Here is a 16,357-nt window from a genome sequence, read left to right as displayed (position 1 = left end):
GTGAGATCCGAACCCTCAGTTATACCTTCCCTGGGAAACTTAACATTATCTTAGAGCTGTTTCAGAAGTTAACTCATTTGCGGTTGGCTATATCAGTCTTGGTATCTGCGTGTGCTTTGCAGGCAGCGTATTTGTCACCGGCCGTCCAAAAGAACCTGTACTCTTGTTGCTCCAATACACTGCACCAGTCATTAACTTACTAGAATGAAGGTGTATTGTGCTATTTGTGCATCTGGGAGCGTGGCAATTCAATATATTGAATGCAACTGGACTTAGTGCTGAACTGGGTCTCACTCGGAATCTAAGCCTGGCCGCCCCCAACCCCTCTGATATTTCAGGGTGAGCTGGAATAGAAGGGGCTTTAGGTCCTGACAAACCTCTTTTCCCTTTAATGCAACAGTGTCTCAAGGGAAAAACAAAACAAACAAAAAAGAATGCCTTTTAACCTGTGAAGCACTAACGTAAATTATTGTAGGTAAACATATATCTCTTTCCATATAAAATACTCAGAATATCCCCATACTTTCCATATTTTGAAATATGTATTATATTCTCCATAGAAAACATCAAAATAACAACCTTCGAGTTTATGAAACGTGAATGCGCTTCTGTGTGTGTTGTGATGAGTTGAAAATGACTAATTGTTTGAGATGGGGCATGCATATTTATGCCACTCTGTAGAAGTGCTCAAGTGTGTTTTAAGCAAGATTGGCATTCAGTTACTGCCACAGAACTTGAAGTAGTAGTTTTGGTTATCATATGAAATAATTCTGACTCTGTGACTATTGTGAACTTTTAATAATATCTGCTTGCAAAGGAAACTCATAAAACTGACAAAAATCGGTATGTGTGAGCTTGCATCTAGCTGAATAGTAGGGGAGGAGAGTAGAAATAAGGTTGGTGTGGTAGGTTCATAGTTTTTCATAATTTATCCTTGTATCTTAGCAATTTTACATCTAAATGCTATTCATGATATAAAAAATAAAATCGAGCAATGTGTTCCTGTGGCTGATACTTCTGATATGCCTCCCAATGTTTTTTCTTTCATCCAGGTGTTTTATTCCCTTTGATTTTTACTTCTTTAGTTTATTTATGTGGAAAAAAAATTACGAGGGAAGGTCCATTTCTGCTAGGCCATGCATCAGAGTTAAGTGGCTATCTTAACTTTTTGTAAAAGAAGAATGCAGTCCCAATCTGAAAGTGAAAGACTAAGAATTTATTAAATTGATTCTGATCAAACAGTTACTGATAGTCATTCCTGCATTTTAAGTTTGGTATCTTAACTTGATCTCATCTGTCTGAGCTGAGGTGGGTTTAGAACGTGTTTGGGTTGAGTAGGGGAGAAGCAAATCCCCCTTACAGGTGCCGATACCTTTGGTTTACTGAGAAGGGATTACCACCATTGGGGAAAGTGCTTCAGCTGCAAAATGGTGCATGGTAACAGTGGGGTTGTAAAAGGCAGTAATCTAGATCACTCCCTAGGAGCTTGCAAGTAGAGTTTACATAAGCAAAATCTAAGGCCTTGATTCATAACTCCTGGCTAATATTGTCCACAGAGTCCACAGTGTTCTCTGTTCTCAGGTCATTTGCATAGGTTATCACTGATATCCTTCCTATATGTGACCGCTGCAGGGTGTAAGCTGGCAGGGGATGGAGGGGTGCACGTCCTCACTTTGATTTGCATCCCTATTGTTTTGGCGTTGATATACAGTGGGGTAACAGGGTAAAGCGTTTTGGGCTGTTACTTCTTCAGTCACCCACCTACAGCTGTGAATTGGAGTCCAGAGGGACCAAGCTGAAATCACTTCTGTCATGCAGCAGCCTTTTCCTGGTATGACAGCTAATTAGGAAATGATGATGGGCTGAAAGGAACGTGCTGTTTCAGCAAGCAGTATTCAAAAACAAACATTATCCTGTTTAATGCTCATTAGTCAAGCTTGAAAGTGGAATTATTTAACTCAGTGTATCAGTATTTCTGCTATTACCTCCCAGGGCATCATGGCTGCTAATTTCTGTTATTATGGCATGTCTGCCAGCAAAGCTCAGAGAAAAGTAGGAAGTAAAACTCATCACTGAAATAAAATGCATACATTGAAAATCTCAGCATTTTTGTCTTCCATTGTTTCCCTGTAGTTTTCCCATTTAATTTCATTCCAGTCACTCTTATTTTGTCATCTTATACCTCGTTCCCTTTGGTATTTGATACATGGTAGTTTTATCTGCAGCTTGTTCTAGTTTGGGTGTTTTTCCCCCAACTCCTGTTACAGAGATTGATTGAATTGAGGTTCTAGAAGTGTAGGGAGTTTTTTAACTGATTTTAATCTATGTACTGTTTAAGCCTGTATCAAACTTTGATTAATTTTTCTTAATTTGTAAAGCAGCAACTGCTTTCTTACAAAATTTCCTGGGCAAACTGTAATATTCTGCTTGCTGGAAAGTGAATTTCTTCTTCCCCTGTGTTTTTTTCTCTCTTCTTGAGATGTTCCTCTTCCCCCTCTGATATGAAAAAAGCAACAGGCATAGTTTGCTTGCACCCATCTTCATGCATTCCAAGTATTGTGGTTTGTACATTATTTTGATATTTTAGCTGTAGCCTACTTGTCTGAGGAAAAGAGTAAAGAATGTCAGAATAAATGGTGTTGGTTACTGACAGCAACTGCAGCAATACCTTAAGGGTATTACAAAATGGTGTTTGGAGCTTATGGAGATTCTCATCTTTAATTTTTGTTGCCATGCATTTAACTGGTGTACAGATTTGAATATTGAGTTTCCTGCACATTACACGCCTGTATAACAATGAATTCCACCAAACACTTTTCTGTTTTGCATACAGGTGAAGGAAGAATGCTGTGCTTGCAAAGTAACACAGTAATTAGAAAACCTTACCTGTTGTAAAATAATACCTTCAGGTTCAGGCGGGACATGTGAGGAGCATCTGAAAGGAGGGCAGGTGGTGGCAGCATGAAGGAGCAGAGCCAGGTTAGGCAGCCTTTGGAGGAACACAGCAAGGGAAGATGAGCAGCTCATCCACCTGAGTGGTCAGGATGGCACAGTCTTTGGGAAGATGCAGCAGGGTTGTTACCAAAATGCTACATCTAAGCTTTGCAGGGGTTAGAAAGAACAGTGGAACTTCTGAAAATACCACAGCCTTGGTCTGTTTTTTTTTTGGAATGTGTATTTGCAGGTCTCCAGTGAGCATAGTGATCTTAACATGGGAAAATAATGGAGTGAGGGGTCTATTTTTGTCTCTAAAATATGGAGAACTACCACATTGTAATAAGGTGGTGAAGCTTCTGTAGAATTGATGTCAGATGCCACCCTTGAGGGACAGAAGCTGGCGAATCCTTGTGCCTCGCTGATCTCACCCTTTTCTTTCTTGATTAATGACTTCTGTTCTGGGTGTTATGCCGGCTGTATTTGAGCAGTTGTTCACAAAACTCGGAGCCAGTAGGAAGATCACCAGGTCCAAAGAAGCTTTGTGTATTAAGGACCACTGCAGAAATGTTGGAGACTTGGGCTTGCAGTAGTCGTGGTACCCCCTCAGGCATTCAGTTGGTATGTGTTATATCCTGTGCTGTGCATAGCAAAAGCTTTGGGACAGGTACCAGAAGGAGAATTGGGCTGCAGGGTGAGTTGGTGCAGACTGGCTCATGTGCATGGTGCTCAGGGTTAGCATAGTCTGGAGCAGATTGTCAGAGAGGACGTTGCAGAATGTGATGGGTTCCCTTTGGGGCGTTTGAGGTGATGCTGAAACAAAGCTATTTTGTGCGTTTTTAATATGAGGCTGTATTATGGCTGGATGTTGTTTGTCCCAGAGTTGTGGTGAAAGGAACATGGAGCGTTTGCCAGAGCGTGGGTAGCTGCCAGCAGTGAGAGCAGTGCTCTCCTAGGCGCATGCCAGGTAATTCTGTAGCAAGGATTCATTGAACAGCTCTGACAATGTAGAAAGGGAAAAAAAGAAAGTTTCGAGTTGACTTTTCCATTGTCAGTGTTGGTTGTATAGGAGAGATGTTACTCTGAAGCTGCTGTTTTCTGTTCTGATGATGGAGCTAGCGGATACCAAGAGAAGGAAAACTGCTTCTGTTCATTCTCAGATTTCCTTGGGGAGTAGTAGGGACCCATGCTGTCAATACCTTACAGGCTGTTCTGATGATTTCCCATGAGGAAAACTGGGGGAAAGGATGTAAATGAGAGCACTAAGCTAATCTTTCTAAATCTTAAAACAATGAGGCAGAGACCTAGGTGGTCCTCAGTGTCATTTATCAATGAATACAAAGAATTCACTGAAAATGTGGCCTCAAGGGACAGGAGACAAGGAGGGAAGGACGAAGAATGATTCAGGCTTTCGTCTCTGTTTTTTGGTGGTACTTGGTGTCCTTGTGGTATTGAAGACCAGGAAAAAAACAGCCATGTCTAAACCAGGTTATTAGCAAAAAGAATATACTTTTTTTCCTTGATAACTTCTTCCTTTCATTCCTTTTTTTCTTGTAACCGATGCCATTTTCTCCCACATAGCCTTTCTTTTTTGCTCTGTCATGTGCCTGTTGTTGAAGTACCTATGGAGTTCCCTCACTCTTAGTGGTAAGGTCACTGAATTTTCCTGCCTCTTCCTTAAAGCAGCAATGTGTGATGCATGTCCACATTAGCCACTCCGTGGAGTGCCTCCTGGGCACCATCGTGACTGCTCATTCCCAGCAAACCCTGAGGAGCTCGGGCAGTGTGTAGAGGAATTAATCTCCTCAGTCCTAGGTTTGGCTCCCGTATATATCCACATGAATCAGCAAACTTCTCCAGAAAACACCAGGGCTAAACTAACAGGAATGTTACTGTATTCCTTCTGTCTGTGATGCCTCTCTAGGGTCCCTTCTGTATTTTGAAATCCAGTGCAAAATAACCCTCTGTGGTTTCTGTGCTGCTGCTGTTTTTGATCTAGCCTCTTTCATATGCATGGTCTTTAATCAGTGCCTTTGTTTCACTTAGCCTTGGTCTTTGTTCTTTTCACACATAGCAATTTTCTTGTGTTTTCCATATCAAAGTTTTCTTTTATTAAAATTTCATTCTTTCTCTGCTGTGCTCTGCCAGACAGAAGAACTAGCGCTCTGTAACTTTATAGTGCGATGGCAGTGAAAGCTGGGCTCTTAAAAAGGTCAGGAAACAGAATAAAGAATTGGACCCTTACAGACCTAACACTGAAAAACCAAACCTTTCCCTTGAGAAGCAGGTAGATTTGCGTTGGTCTCATTTATTTCTCATTATAGTAGAAGGATGTGTGAGAGGAATACGGGTGGAAGATGCAGAAGGGTGGTAGTGTCAGGCAGCAGATATGGAGGAAAGATTTCTGATGCTGATTGTGTTACTCACACTGTACTGCATTCTACATGGCAGTGCAGCATGGATGATACAGATGAAGAATTTAACTGTTTTCTTCTGAAAGAGTTATCTTGTCTTTCATTTTGGTGGGGAGAGCTGGCTTTATTCATGGCCAGCAGAATCGCTTGTCTTAGAGCGGTTGTGAGTTTTGATAGAAATAAAAGTAATAAAACCTGTGTATTGCCAAGAAGTGTACACAGACATAGCACGGGGTAGAGGTTGCACTTTGTGATCTTTTAAAAAAAAAAAAAAAAACAAAAAAAAACCACAAAAGGCAGACTGACTGGGAGTGGGGAACAAAGCAGGAAAGTGATTTGCCTAAAGTCATGCACCTGGTTGCGGCTGAGCTAGCACCAAAGCTGTTTCTGATCAATAGTTCATACTTGCTGTGCCTTTCATATTTTGGTGGTTTCATATTTGGTTCCTATTTCTGATCTCCCTTGGCTTTCCATGAGCTCTTTTCATAAAGTTTGAAGGTGCAGCAGCGGAGGGCAATAGAAACTAATTTTTCCCTTCCCTTTTTTTTCCAGGTACATCATATTTTCTGACAGTTGAAGAGCAAACACCACTGCAACTCCGTGAACTGCAAAACCACAAAGTGTGGCAACCCTCCCTACCTCCAGCTTCCCTTCTTTACTGTGACATTCTTGTTGGGACCTTTTGGTTTCATCCCCGCTGGGTGCACAGCGAGTGGCCTGCCACCAGGGTCAGAGCGGAGGAAGCGGTTTGCAGGTCAGGGAGAGCCATGGCCTTGAACTTGTATGTCTTTCACGTCTTCTATAAATTCAAAGTGCTGCTGCTCGTCACCTTGGGTCTGATGGTGCTATGGGCCACATTCAGTTACTTTGTGGACTCTGGACAGTCAATTCCTAAACCTAAGAATGTGGTGGAGGATTTCAGAAAGGCTACTAGACTGCAGGAGGAAGGCAACAGTTGGAAGGACGAGAAGATGAAATTAACTGCAGCAGTTCATGCAACAACTTTACCTCAGGGTCCCTGTCCAGCTGTGTCTCCATACCTGCGTAAGTGATGTGGCTTTCATCTGCTTTCTAACAAGTTACGTCTGCTTTGGTACCGTAGATTTGCTTATCCTCCTTGCTATTTTACAGTTACACACTTTTCCTGTGAAACAAATACCATGCAACCAGGTTCAGTACGTGCTTCTGGTTGAGTGACTGCGCTGTGTCGGGCTGGGATAGCAGCCCCAATGGTGCCATGCATTGCATTTTTGGGTAGAATGGCACTGATAACAGTTTTGACTACTGAACCGACATGCACAGTATCAAGGCTTTCTCTCTCTTCCCTGCCTCTACAAAGGCCAAGAGGCTGGGAGGGGACACATCCAGCAAGGATATGGCATGCAGCTGAGGTTGTGAGGTGTGGAGATGTACAGGGCATAGCTCTTTGCTGGGGGTGAACTTCCAAATATAGCTTTTAGCGTAAGCAAGCTTGACCAAGTCTGTGTTTTCAGGCTGAATGTGGTGGAAAGCCAGTAGTGTGAGCCATACTAGTGCTGTTAACTCAGTGCTGCAGGCCTTTTGTGCATCGCCTGTATTTATCTCCATCATAACCTGGCACGTGTTCTTGGCAAAATCCCCTATTCCACTGCTGTTGTGGTAAGATGAACAGCAACCTAGTATCTGTGCATTAAGCCTTACTCTGGCCTGCTGAGCAGCTATTTAAAAGTATGCAGAAAGTTCTCTTCACTGCTTACAGCCGTGTAATCTGCAGAGCTGGAGAACAGCTCATTACCTGAAGGTATGAACTCCACAGAAACAATATAAAGAAAAATGCCCTCTTCCTTTTCATGAACCTGACGAAGGACTTGTTTGGGAAGCTGTATTCTTCCCAAACTCCATGTACTCCCAAAACTTGCTGTCTAACAATTTATAGCATTAAGCCTGCAATGCTTTTGTTTATGCTTTATGTGGAGATGAATTCTCACACAGTCCTGTCTCTCTCCATTTTACTCTCCTTTGCCCTGGCAGCTGTTTCTGGCCAACCTTTCTGCAGCAGGGTGGAACTTCTCTTGGAATTTGTATGATCAATGCTCTGTAATCTTTTTAAGTAAAAGCTCAGTACCCTGTCCTTCCACTGCCACTGTAATATCCTTCTAGCACTGCTTTTCTCTTGGAAAGCCAGGGAAACCAATTGTGGGCTTGAATCTGGGTTTCTTATGCCAGTTACAGAGTACCTCATTAGGTGATGGGACTAGCCACAGACAAATCAGGAAAATTTCATGTGCTTTTCCTACAGGAGGTGCCAGCAAACTGACCTTCAAACCCTCTCTCACGCTAGAAGAAGTGCAAAAGGAGAACCCTCAGGTGGCCAAGGGCCGGTATCATCCCACCGAGTGTTCAGCACTGCAGCACGTAGCCATCCTCATCCCGCACCGCAATCGGGAGAGGCACCTGCTGTACCTCCTGGAGCACCTCCACCCCTTCCTGCAGAGGCAGCAGCTGGACTACGGCATCTACGTTATTCACCAGGTGAGGCAGCTCTGCAGAGGTTTCTCTGGGTGGAGAGGATGACGCTGCTGCCACCTCTGCTGTCTAACATCTGCTGCTCCTTAGCCTGCCTGGCACACTTCTGCTCCCTGGGGGACGCAGTGGTGCTTGCAGCTATTGCTGCAGGAGCTCAGCTGTTGGTAGCAAAGCTGGGAAGAATTAACAAAGGGTGTCTTAGTCAGAGGAACAGACACTAGTGAAAATAGCATACTATTTCTGAGTTACTGCTTAAGGTAAGCATCTTCTGCATTACTTACATCAGAAGTGTACAACTCACTTCTCTTGCAGTATACGTGCATGCAACTGGGCTGACATGCTTTGTCTTTAACCTTGGGGTTGTTTTTATCAAAGGCTTCAGTTTGTAGCTAGGTCTTCTCTCCCATCTTGCTGTCATGCTTAGTAAGCTCTGCTTATCATGTGGTCGTACTTCTGTCTCAAAACTAACCACATCAGCTACAGCTTGTAGGTGATTTACTTTGCACAGCAAGGGCTGTGGGAAGAAATAGCCGCGGTAGAGCATTTGGTTCCATAGAGGTTTAGTAACTTACTATTTTATATTCTTTTAAGCTCTATGGAGTCAGTGGCTAACATCTGAGCATACAGACGTGTGTTACATTGTCTTTTTTTGTGTGCTTACATTCTGATAACATGAGATAAAAGCCGTGCAGATTTCTCTTGTGTAATATGTTGTCCTTTTCTTGAACTCTTGTTGTATTTGTTTTCTTTTTTCTTTTACTATCATTTATGTATGCATTCTGCTTTGATTCTAAACAGATACTTCAGACAGCAGGAAGAAAAAATAAGGTGATTATTATAGTTTCTCTTCCCCTCTGTTTGAAGAGGATGGAGTCAAGCAGAGGCAGCACAACTTAGGTGAAAGCTTACAATTTTGCTCAATGGCAGTTGGAATTCAGTTGGAATATACAGTTCCTACATTGTTCTGAGTCATCGTGTGGCCTGTAGAGTGGAAAAGTGAGGCTTTTTTCTGCATTAGTATATACAGTAACTGGACAAATAATGCCTCACTTCAGCTCGCAAGCAGTGGTTAGCAAAAAATCATTGGGAGAATGGGCATATACCTTATTTATTGAAATATGTGATGTGGAGACAGGCAGTTGTCATGTTAGCAGAAAGTAATAGAAGAATCTGCAGGTTGTGTCTGATGTGAGCAGCAGCACTGAGTCTGGACTTGTTCTATCCAAGTTTTTACTCGGAAGGTTGAGAACTCTTGCTTAGCCTTTCACTGTGGCTAGGCACACCCAAACACTGCAAGGTGAGACTAACTAAAACACTTTTTGTTGGAAAATCTGTCTTCACTCTCCATTTGTGACATCATTAGTTGCTTTAAGTGTATTTGGGGAAAGAAATCAAGAAAAACATGCTTTAACTACAAAAATTCACAGAGCTTGCTTTGGAGGAAGATTAATAAATGGGCCTTTTGTATTTTTCTCCTCTTTATGGGCTACTTTTAACATTTCAAAATCATGTTTTGCTGCACAGACGTGTGTACATGAGTGCAGTACTGAAAAAAAACTTGTAATCTCTAAAGGGTGAATAACTTCTTTCCCAACGTAAGTTTGTCATGTAGTCAGTGTTCTGTTGAAAGTAAGGAGGAGAATTCTGTCTTCTGTAGCAGGTGAGAGTAGACTGTGCTATTTGTTCAGCGCTGAAATGGCTCTTTCTGGAGGGCAATTTTACTGCTGTTTGGCTGCCTTTGTGCTGGCTGACTACTGGTGAGGGAGACGCAGCCAACCAGTGGGAGATGCTGCTACTGGGTTTGATACACAAGTGAAGTTCTCTGTATGCGCTTCACCAGTTACCTGAATTGTTCTGTTGTTCACCCGGTAACCTATGTTTTCATCGTTAGGAGGAGGTTTTCGACACATTTCTTTTTCACGTCCTGTATATGAAAACAATCAGGACTTTAAAATGATAGATTTTTGGGTGAACGGTATCTATTTTTTTCTTGGAAAATATGCTTCTTCCCTGACCGAGAATGGAAGCAATTGATTATCCTTCTCTCTCTTTTCTCAGAACAGGCTGTATTTCCCAAAGGGTATGTATAGTGAGCCGTAAAGCTCGTAAGTCACCTTTGTGTAGGAGAAGATGGCCAGTGGTAACAGTGAGCAAATTGCTTCTTTGAAGCAAAGTGTGACTTAGTGGAAGGATAAAACATGCTATGTATACAACTGCTTTTCCCTATAGCTTCCCTTCCCTCTGTCTGGGGAGGCCAGCTTCTTTATGATTTTCTGTGGAGCCTCTTTCTGTCCAGACAGCTTCTAGCAAACGAGCCCTTTATCTTGGAAGATCACTTTTTTTTTTTTTTACTCTATCAAGTACATCAGGTTGCCAGGTCTAGAAAATGAATGGCCTTCTGGGTTCTGGAAGCACAAAGCTGGGCCTTTTGACTTGTGGTTAGAATTTGAAGCAATTTACCACCTTGTCCTCAGGAGCAGGTGGTGTTCTACAGGCTGGCTAGTGTGTACAGTCCAGATAGAAAATAAATAGCAAGATAAGCACCCTTGTTGCTTCTGAATCAGTGGTGCCGTGGTAAGCTTACCAAACTGCCAGGTGTGTGTGTGTGTGTATATATATAAATATATATATAAAAGGTGGAAAATGGTACTTTTACATCAAGTTAGTGCATCTTCACTTTTTAAAAGCAAACAATGAAGATTAGTTAAAAAAAAAAAAGTGAAGCTCTATTCTAAGAGAAATCCCTGTGCAGCATAATAATTTGGTTATAGGACTGAGTTAAAGAGACCTGCATTTTATTTCCCACTCTGCCACCTACTGTGTGGCTTAAGGAAATACAGCGTACTTCTTAAACACTGCTGTCCTCTAAACTGAGCGGCAAGCATAAATCACCTGTGTCGAGTGCTCTGACATCTGTAAACTAGTAACTATGGGATTAATTTTTTAAGCTTTCATAAGCCTTGCTGACATGGTTACATGGATTGCCAGTTACTAAACTGTTTACTGGTACCTCTTTTGTTAATGTGGCTTGATGGAGTGACGGGAACAGCAACTGTAGTAGAATTGCGCTGTGCAGCATGCATACTTCTCTGGTGGCCTCACAGCCTTAGGCTTTCCTGCCCCTACCTATGTTCACTCATGACAAGTAGAGGCCGCAGAAACACGAAACGCTGCATCAGTGGCTATTTTCATGCTGTATCTAATGTTATGGGGTAGCTCTTTGTGTAGTTATTGCTGGAAAGGCTTTGAGGTGCAAATGAGGTTGTGAACTATGTGATTAGAAGAAAAGCCTGTGAACAGTTCTAGTTAAAAAGGTTTGACACATTCTTCAGAGTTTTTTTCCATTCTTTTCCACAGGCTGGCAACACCAAATTTAATCGAGCTAAACTGCTGAATGTAGGATACCTAGAGGCCCTAAAAGAAGAGAACTGGGACTGTTTCATTTTCCATGATGTGGATCTGGTGCCAGAGAATGACTTTAACATTTACATGTGTGACAGACAGCCAAAGCACCTTGTAGTTGGCAGGAACAGTACTGGATACAGGTAGGAAACCATGAACGTGGAAAAGAAAACCAACTGGAAAATGCCAACATACTGATAATGTTCCCCTTCTCAGGGAGCTGTATACTTGAGTGTTCCCTTCCGTCTGACACCAGGTTTCTGGTGGTAATGCTCTGTCTCTCTGGAGCACCTTCTGACAAGATCCTTACAGACATCTTTGGAGTTAGCTCTGTAATCGGCTGTAAGAATGGGCATTGTCATTGTTCTCGTTTCTGAGAGGAAAGCAACATGCCAGAGACCTTATGTCAAAGCTAGAAATACATTTGCAGTCTCCTGGTCTTGTGGTTAGACAGTATGATGGTTTGACAGTATGATCTTAGGATTGTGCTAATATAATTTGCCACTTACCTTTTGCTGTTGAAGAGGTAACTTCTGATACTGAGATCTGCTCAAGTGCGAAAACTTGCCAAAGGACAGGGTTATCCTTTAATTATTTGGCTGTACGGTGTCCAATATAGGGTTGTTTTGTTTTTAAATGGATCAATTAAGTGCTCCTGTGTAAATAATTTAAAATGAAGTCAGGTTTCAGCCCACCTTAGAGGAAAAAGGGCTCCTGAGCTTGGTAAATTTAATGACTAGAGTGGTTTCATTGAACATCAGTCTTTCAAGATTCACTTTTTATGTCATGTCAGTCTAACTATCAATTAGAAGTGAGTTTTTCAAAAGCTGATTGCAAAGCACTTTGAAGTAAAGCCCTGTTTCACTTCAGTGTATCCTTTACTAAATATATGAGAAAGAGGGGGAATGTGCAAATTCTGATACAGAATAATATGTTCCAGTTATTTGTGGTCATACCAGTTTTCACTAAATAAATGAGGTCCCTGACAGACTTTTGGAGGGCTGTGCCTTGCAAAGAGAATGACGAGGGTTCCAAGATGGTCAGTACACTAAAACAACAGAAAACATTGCTTTGGTTATTTGACAGACATGCAGAACTAGTAACATGGCCCAACCTTGAGGTGTTTAGTTTAACCTCCTCAGTTACTGCAAGTGCTTTGTTGAGCTAAGCATGCAGATGGATTATTGCTTTTACTAAGGGATCTTCTTATGACTGATTTCCTCAGACTTCTGTTTGTGGGAAGGATCTGTTAGTTTTAAGTCAGCTTCAAGTTTTGGCTTTGAAGAGTCTTATACTAACAAAAGGATTACTGTTATTATTGTGAATACCCCGTGCTAGTATTCACTAGGATACTGATGGTTTGGATTTGATTCATACTTTCACTTCTGTGGCACTGCCTCTGCTTACACATCAGTGAAGTGGGGATAATCGCACTTTACTCCCTGGGGAATTCCTCCATTTCTTTGAAAGAATTCCACCTGTGGTCTCACTCTTAGGCTCAGGATCTGAAATCTCAGTTGGGTGGCTTTGGTGTTGTCCTTAGGCTGAGGTGGGCGTGCTAAGATGCCTCACTCAGATGAGGTTCCGAAAACTGAAATTGTATGTGTCCTGTATGAATGCAAAATGTCCTGGGCAGGAATGTTGTTTTTTTTTTTTTTGGGTAGGGTTGTTCTTGTTCTTTTTCTTCCCGGGGAATATCTTCTATGGTGATGCTGGACATGGTAATCTTGGCAACTGTGCTCCTCTGGAGAGCAAATATATTGTTTAGTTTAGTTATATAAACTGAAACTCAGATTCTTTATGAAAAGATTTGTATATTCAAACTTTGAAGGCAAGGGGGTGGGAAAACTTTTCGAGCTTAGCTATTTCCTTGAGGCCATAACATCCTTTTCTAAGTGACCATTTTTATTGTATGGGTTTTTTGTCCAATTTTAAAGATCCTAGAGGATCCAATGTTTTCTTGTCCTTGCAAGAGGTGGTTGAACACTGGGTATAAACCATATATCTGTGGGACCTGATGGGATATGTAGCCATGAGCACTGAGGGACCTGGCTGTTGTCATTGCAAAATCACTGTTACCTTTGAAAGGTTTGGGGGAGGTTCCTGAAGCCTGCAAGAAAACAAATGTTACTCCTGTCATGAACGTCACTCACAAAGGGATGAAGTTTGGGCAGTGAGGTGAACGGAAAAGCAGCTGAACTGCTGGGCCGAGGGGGTTCTGACTGGTAAACGCCTTCAGTAGTGACCTGGACAGCGGGGCAGAGTGCTTGCCCTCGGCAAGCTTGCAGAAGATACAGAGCTGGGAGGGTTGGGGTCAATACACTGCAAGTTTATGCCCTGATGGAGAAATTGGCCAACAGGAATCTCAAGAAGCAAAAGATGGGTCTAGTTCCAGAGCTTCAGGGTGGTATTCTTGGTGGTGGCGTAACTCAACCTTTTAATTCGTTATCCCCTCTTCTTGTGTATTTCCAGGTTACGTTACCAGGGATATTTTGGAGGTGTAACTGCTCTAACAAGAGAACAGTTTTCCAAGGTGAATGGATTCTCTAACAACTACTGGGGTTGGGGTGGAGAAGATGATGACCTTCGAATCAGGTAAAAAGAAGGCTAGAGGGACATGGGTGTGAGTGTTGATGCATGGGGATTTGGAGTGCAAAGATGCGGTTCTGTGGACAGTTTCCTCTTTGAAAAGATGAGGCATGCTTAAAATCTGGTCCTCATGAGAGTTGTTGGTTTGGTGGGGTTTCTTTTTGTTGGTTTTGCTTTTTGTCTCAGCCACAGAACATTTTTGTTCTAGCTTGGAAATTGGTTTTAAGTGAAATAAAATTGAAATCTGTTATGATTTTGCCAGTGACACATGTATTGAGTTCCACTACTTTTGCAAGAGTGTGGGAGTATTTGGGTTTTGGCTTTTTTTTCCATTCATTGACTACCATGACTTTCTCAGAGAAGGGCTTAGTTTGCACGTGGGTGGTGTTGATTGTAGTTAAGATGGTGAATAACTTACATTTTAAAAAGGCTGCACATATATCCATATGCCCTTTGCTCTTGTTAAAACTAGTTTTGCAGATGTGCCTGTCAAAGTAGGAGAAGCTTGTTAGTTTGAGATATTTGGTGGTACTAAGAAGACTAAAACTTTCATGTTGATCTGACCCCTTTGCTTAGGAGGAAACCTCTATAAACCAGCATTGCTATCGGTGAAAAGAAGGCGGGGGGGAACCCTGTCCATTTGTAACTTGGGTATGCTCTGTCATCCTTAAGTGTTTGTCCCTTTCAGTTGCTTAAATATGCAAGCAAATATTTCAGGGATATAAAATTCATACCCCTGGTGACTTTAAATGATCACATTGAAGAAATCAAGTGTGCTAATGTTAGGAACGTCCAAGTAAAAGCTTTTGTTTAGCAGATTGGTCAGCTGTGTCTCAAGAAATCTAAGAGGTCTATTTGGTGACATGGATTTCTGTCCCTTCTTAGTAACTCCTTTCCCATTCCCAAAAGCTCTAGCTAGAGACACCAACTTCTCTGTGCCAGCTTGGGGGCTGGAAACCAAATTGTATGAGCCAGAGTGCACACTGCAATTGGCTTTATCTCATGCCTTTCCTCCTGGGTAGATCTTGGGCTGGGCTGGTTACAGCATTTGTGGCGGGTAGGGAATAGGAAGCTTGCTTTCTCAACAGGGCGCTGTAGAGATCCTTGTAGCCTTCCTCTGTGAAGGCAGCAGATGGCAGCAGCCCCTTCAGTATCTTCAAGAACTCAGGGCTGGAGGGCTACTACCTCCTGCTTGGCTTCTGCATCCGATTTGATTTGTCTCTGTGCTAAACCTGATGCTCTCTTATGGGCCCCTTTACTCCAGTGAGCATCAGAAAGATTTTTTCAGTCCAGTTGTATTCATTTGATAATTTAATGCTACAAACAGTCATTGGAAGGCTGTAGGGGCTGTTGCTTTGTTTCTTCAGTTCTTGGGTTCCTGTTGCTCTTTCATCTGCTGCTGCGTGACTAGTAAAGACCTGGTGTATTCCTTAATTCCACTGCCATAAAATTAACCCTTTCTGCTGCTGACAGCGAAATTGTGTTCCACAGCTATGTTTAAGGCCAACAGTTCCAATCAAGTGCCTGTTGTCAAGCATTAAAATCTGTGCATGAGACTTAACGTTTTTGACTGTTCTCAGAAACTTTTCTTCATGTGGACAAAGTTCGGAGTTGTAGGGCTGTCTGCCAGCCATTAGAAAGCAAGCTCTTTTCCTATTTTTGGTGGAGAACTATCATGTATAGAAGCTTCACTACGTCAGTTGAAATGAACTTGTTGGAAAATGTGTGGTCTTCCTATAGACATCCTAGATCAGCATGCAGTAGTAAAACTGGACCAGACGATACTAACTTAAATGTATTCAGTTATACATGTCCTTAAAGCAAGCTCTCTGTGATATCTGCTGTAATAGCTACATCTTTTTCTTCAGACGATAGGGTATATGTCACCCTGCTGTCTAGAAACCCAACTCTGCAAGTTCTTTCTCCAGCAAAAGGGGTTGTGGAAAAGATGGAGAACTGTAGAAAACATCTTCAGTGCCTGCTTCTATGGCATGTACCAAAACTGAAGTGCTAGAATGTCATTTCTCCTTAAGAGCTGGCTTATAGTGGTGTCTTACTTATGGCAGTATTGTTTCTTCTAGGGTTGAGATGCAGAAGATGCGAGTGATGAGGCCATCCGCTGATGTAGCCAGGTACACGATGATCTTCCACAACCGAGACCATGGCAATGAGGAGAACAGAGACAGGTGAGTTAAGAACAGGGTTCCACTCTGCATTGCTGTGGAGGGTGGCTAAGAGCCAGGCCAAGTGGTGGCCCAGTTCTTCCCACTAGGTCAACCAGGCATTTTGTGGTACCCAAACTCTCTGGGAGATGGGTTTGAAACCACTGGTTGCAGCTGGCAGCTGTTTTTCAGTGCATGAGACCTGCCTGTAATTGAGTGGGTAATGTTCTGTAAAACCTTCTGAAGCTATAGTCACATGGATATGACTTGAACATAGATTTAGGAGATTAAATGGCTTAAACTTCTCCTCCCCAAACTGTAGGACTATTTTCCCATGTCTGACTATCCATG

General features: G+C 42.3%; 1 protein-coding gene across 5 annotated transcripts in view; it reads left to right on the top strand.

Moving 5' to 3' along the window:
* B4GALT4 (beta-1,4-galactosyltransferase 4) overlaps positions 1-16,357 on the top strand; it is a 28,700-nt gene that overhangs the window by 11,501 nt on the left and 842 nt on the right. For all 5 annotated transcript variants that reach the window (XM_080575654.1, XM_080575651.1, XM_080575652.1 and 2 more), the window contains exons 2-6: positions 5,901-6,392; positions 7,627-7,859; positions 11,211-11,398; positions 13,728-13,850; positions 15,926-16,030. In XM_080575654.1, the coding sequence (XP_080431780.1) occupies positions 6,116-6,392; positions 7,627-7,859; positions 11,211-11,398; positions 13,728-13,850; positions 15,926-16,030 (926 nt within the window). In that variant the 5' untranslated portion in view covers positions 5,901-6,115. The remainder of the gene's footprint in view (positions 1-5,900; positions 6,393-7,626; positions 7,860-11,210; positions 11,399-13,727; positions 13,851-15,925; positions 16,031-16,357) is intronic.

This window comes from Anser brachyrhynchus (genome assembly GCF_964034855.1).
Source record: "Anser brachyrhynchus genome assembly, chromosome: 1".
NCBI lineage: Eukaryota > Metazoa > Chordata > Aves > Anseriformes > Anatidae > Anser > Anser brachyrhynchus.
This window is presented reverse-complemented; position numbering and strand designations above follow the sequence as displayed.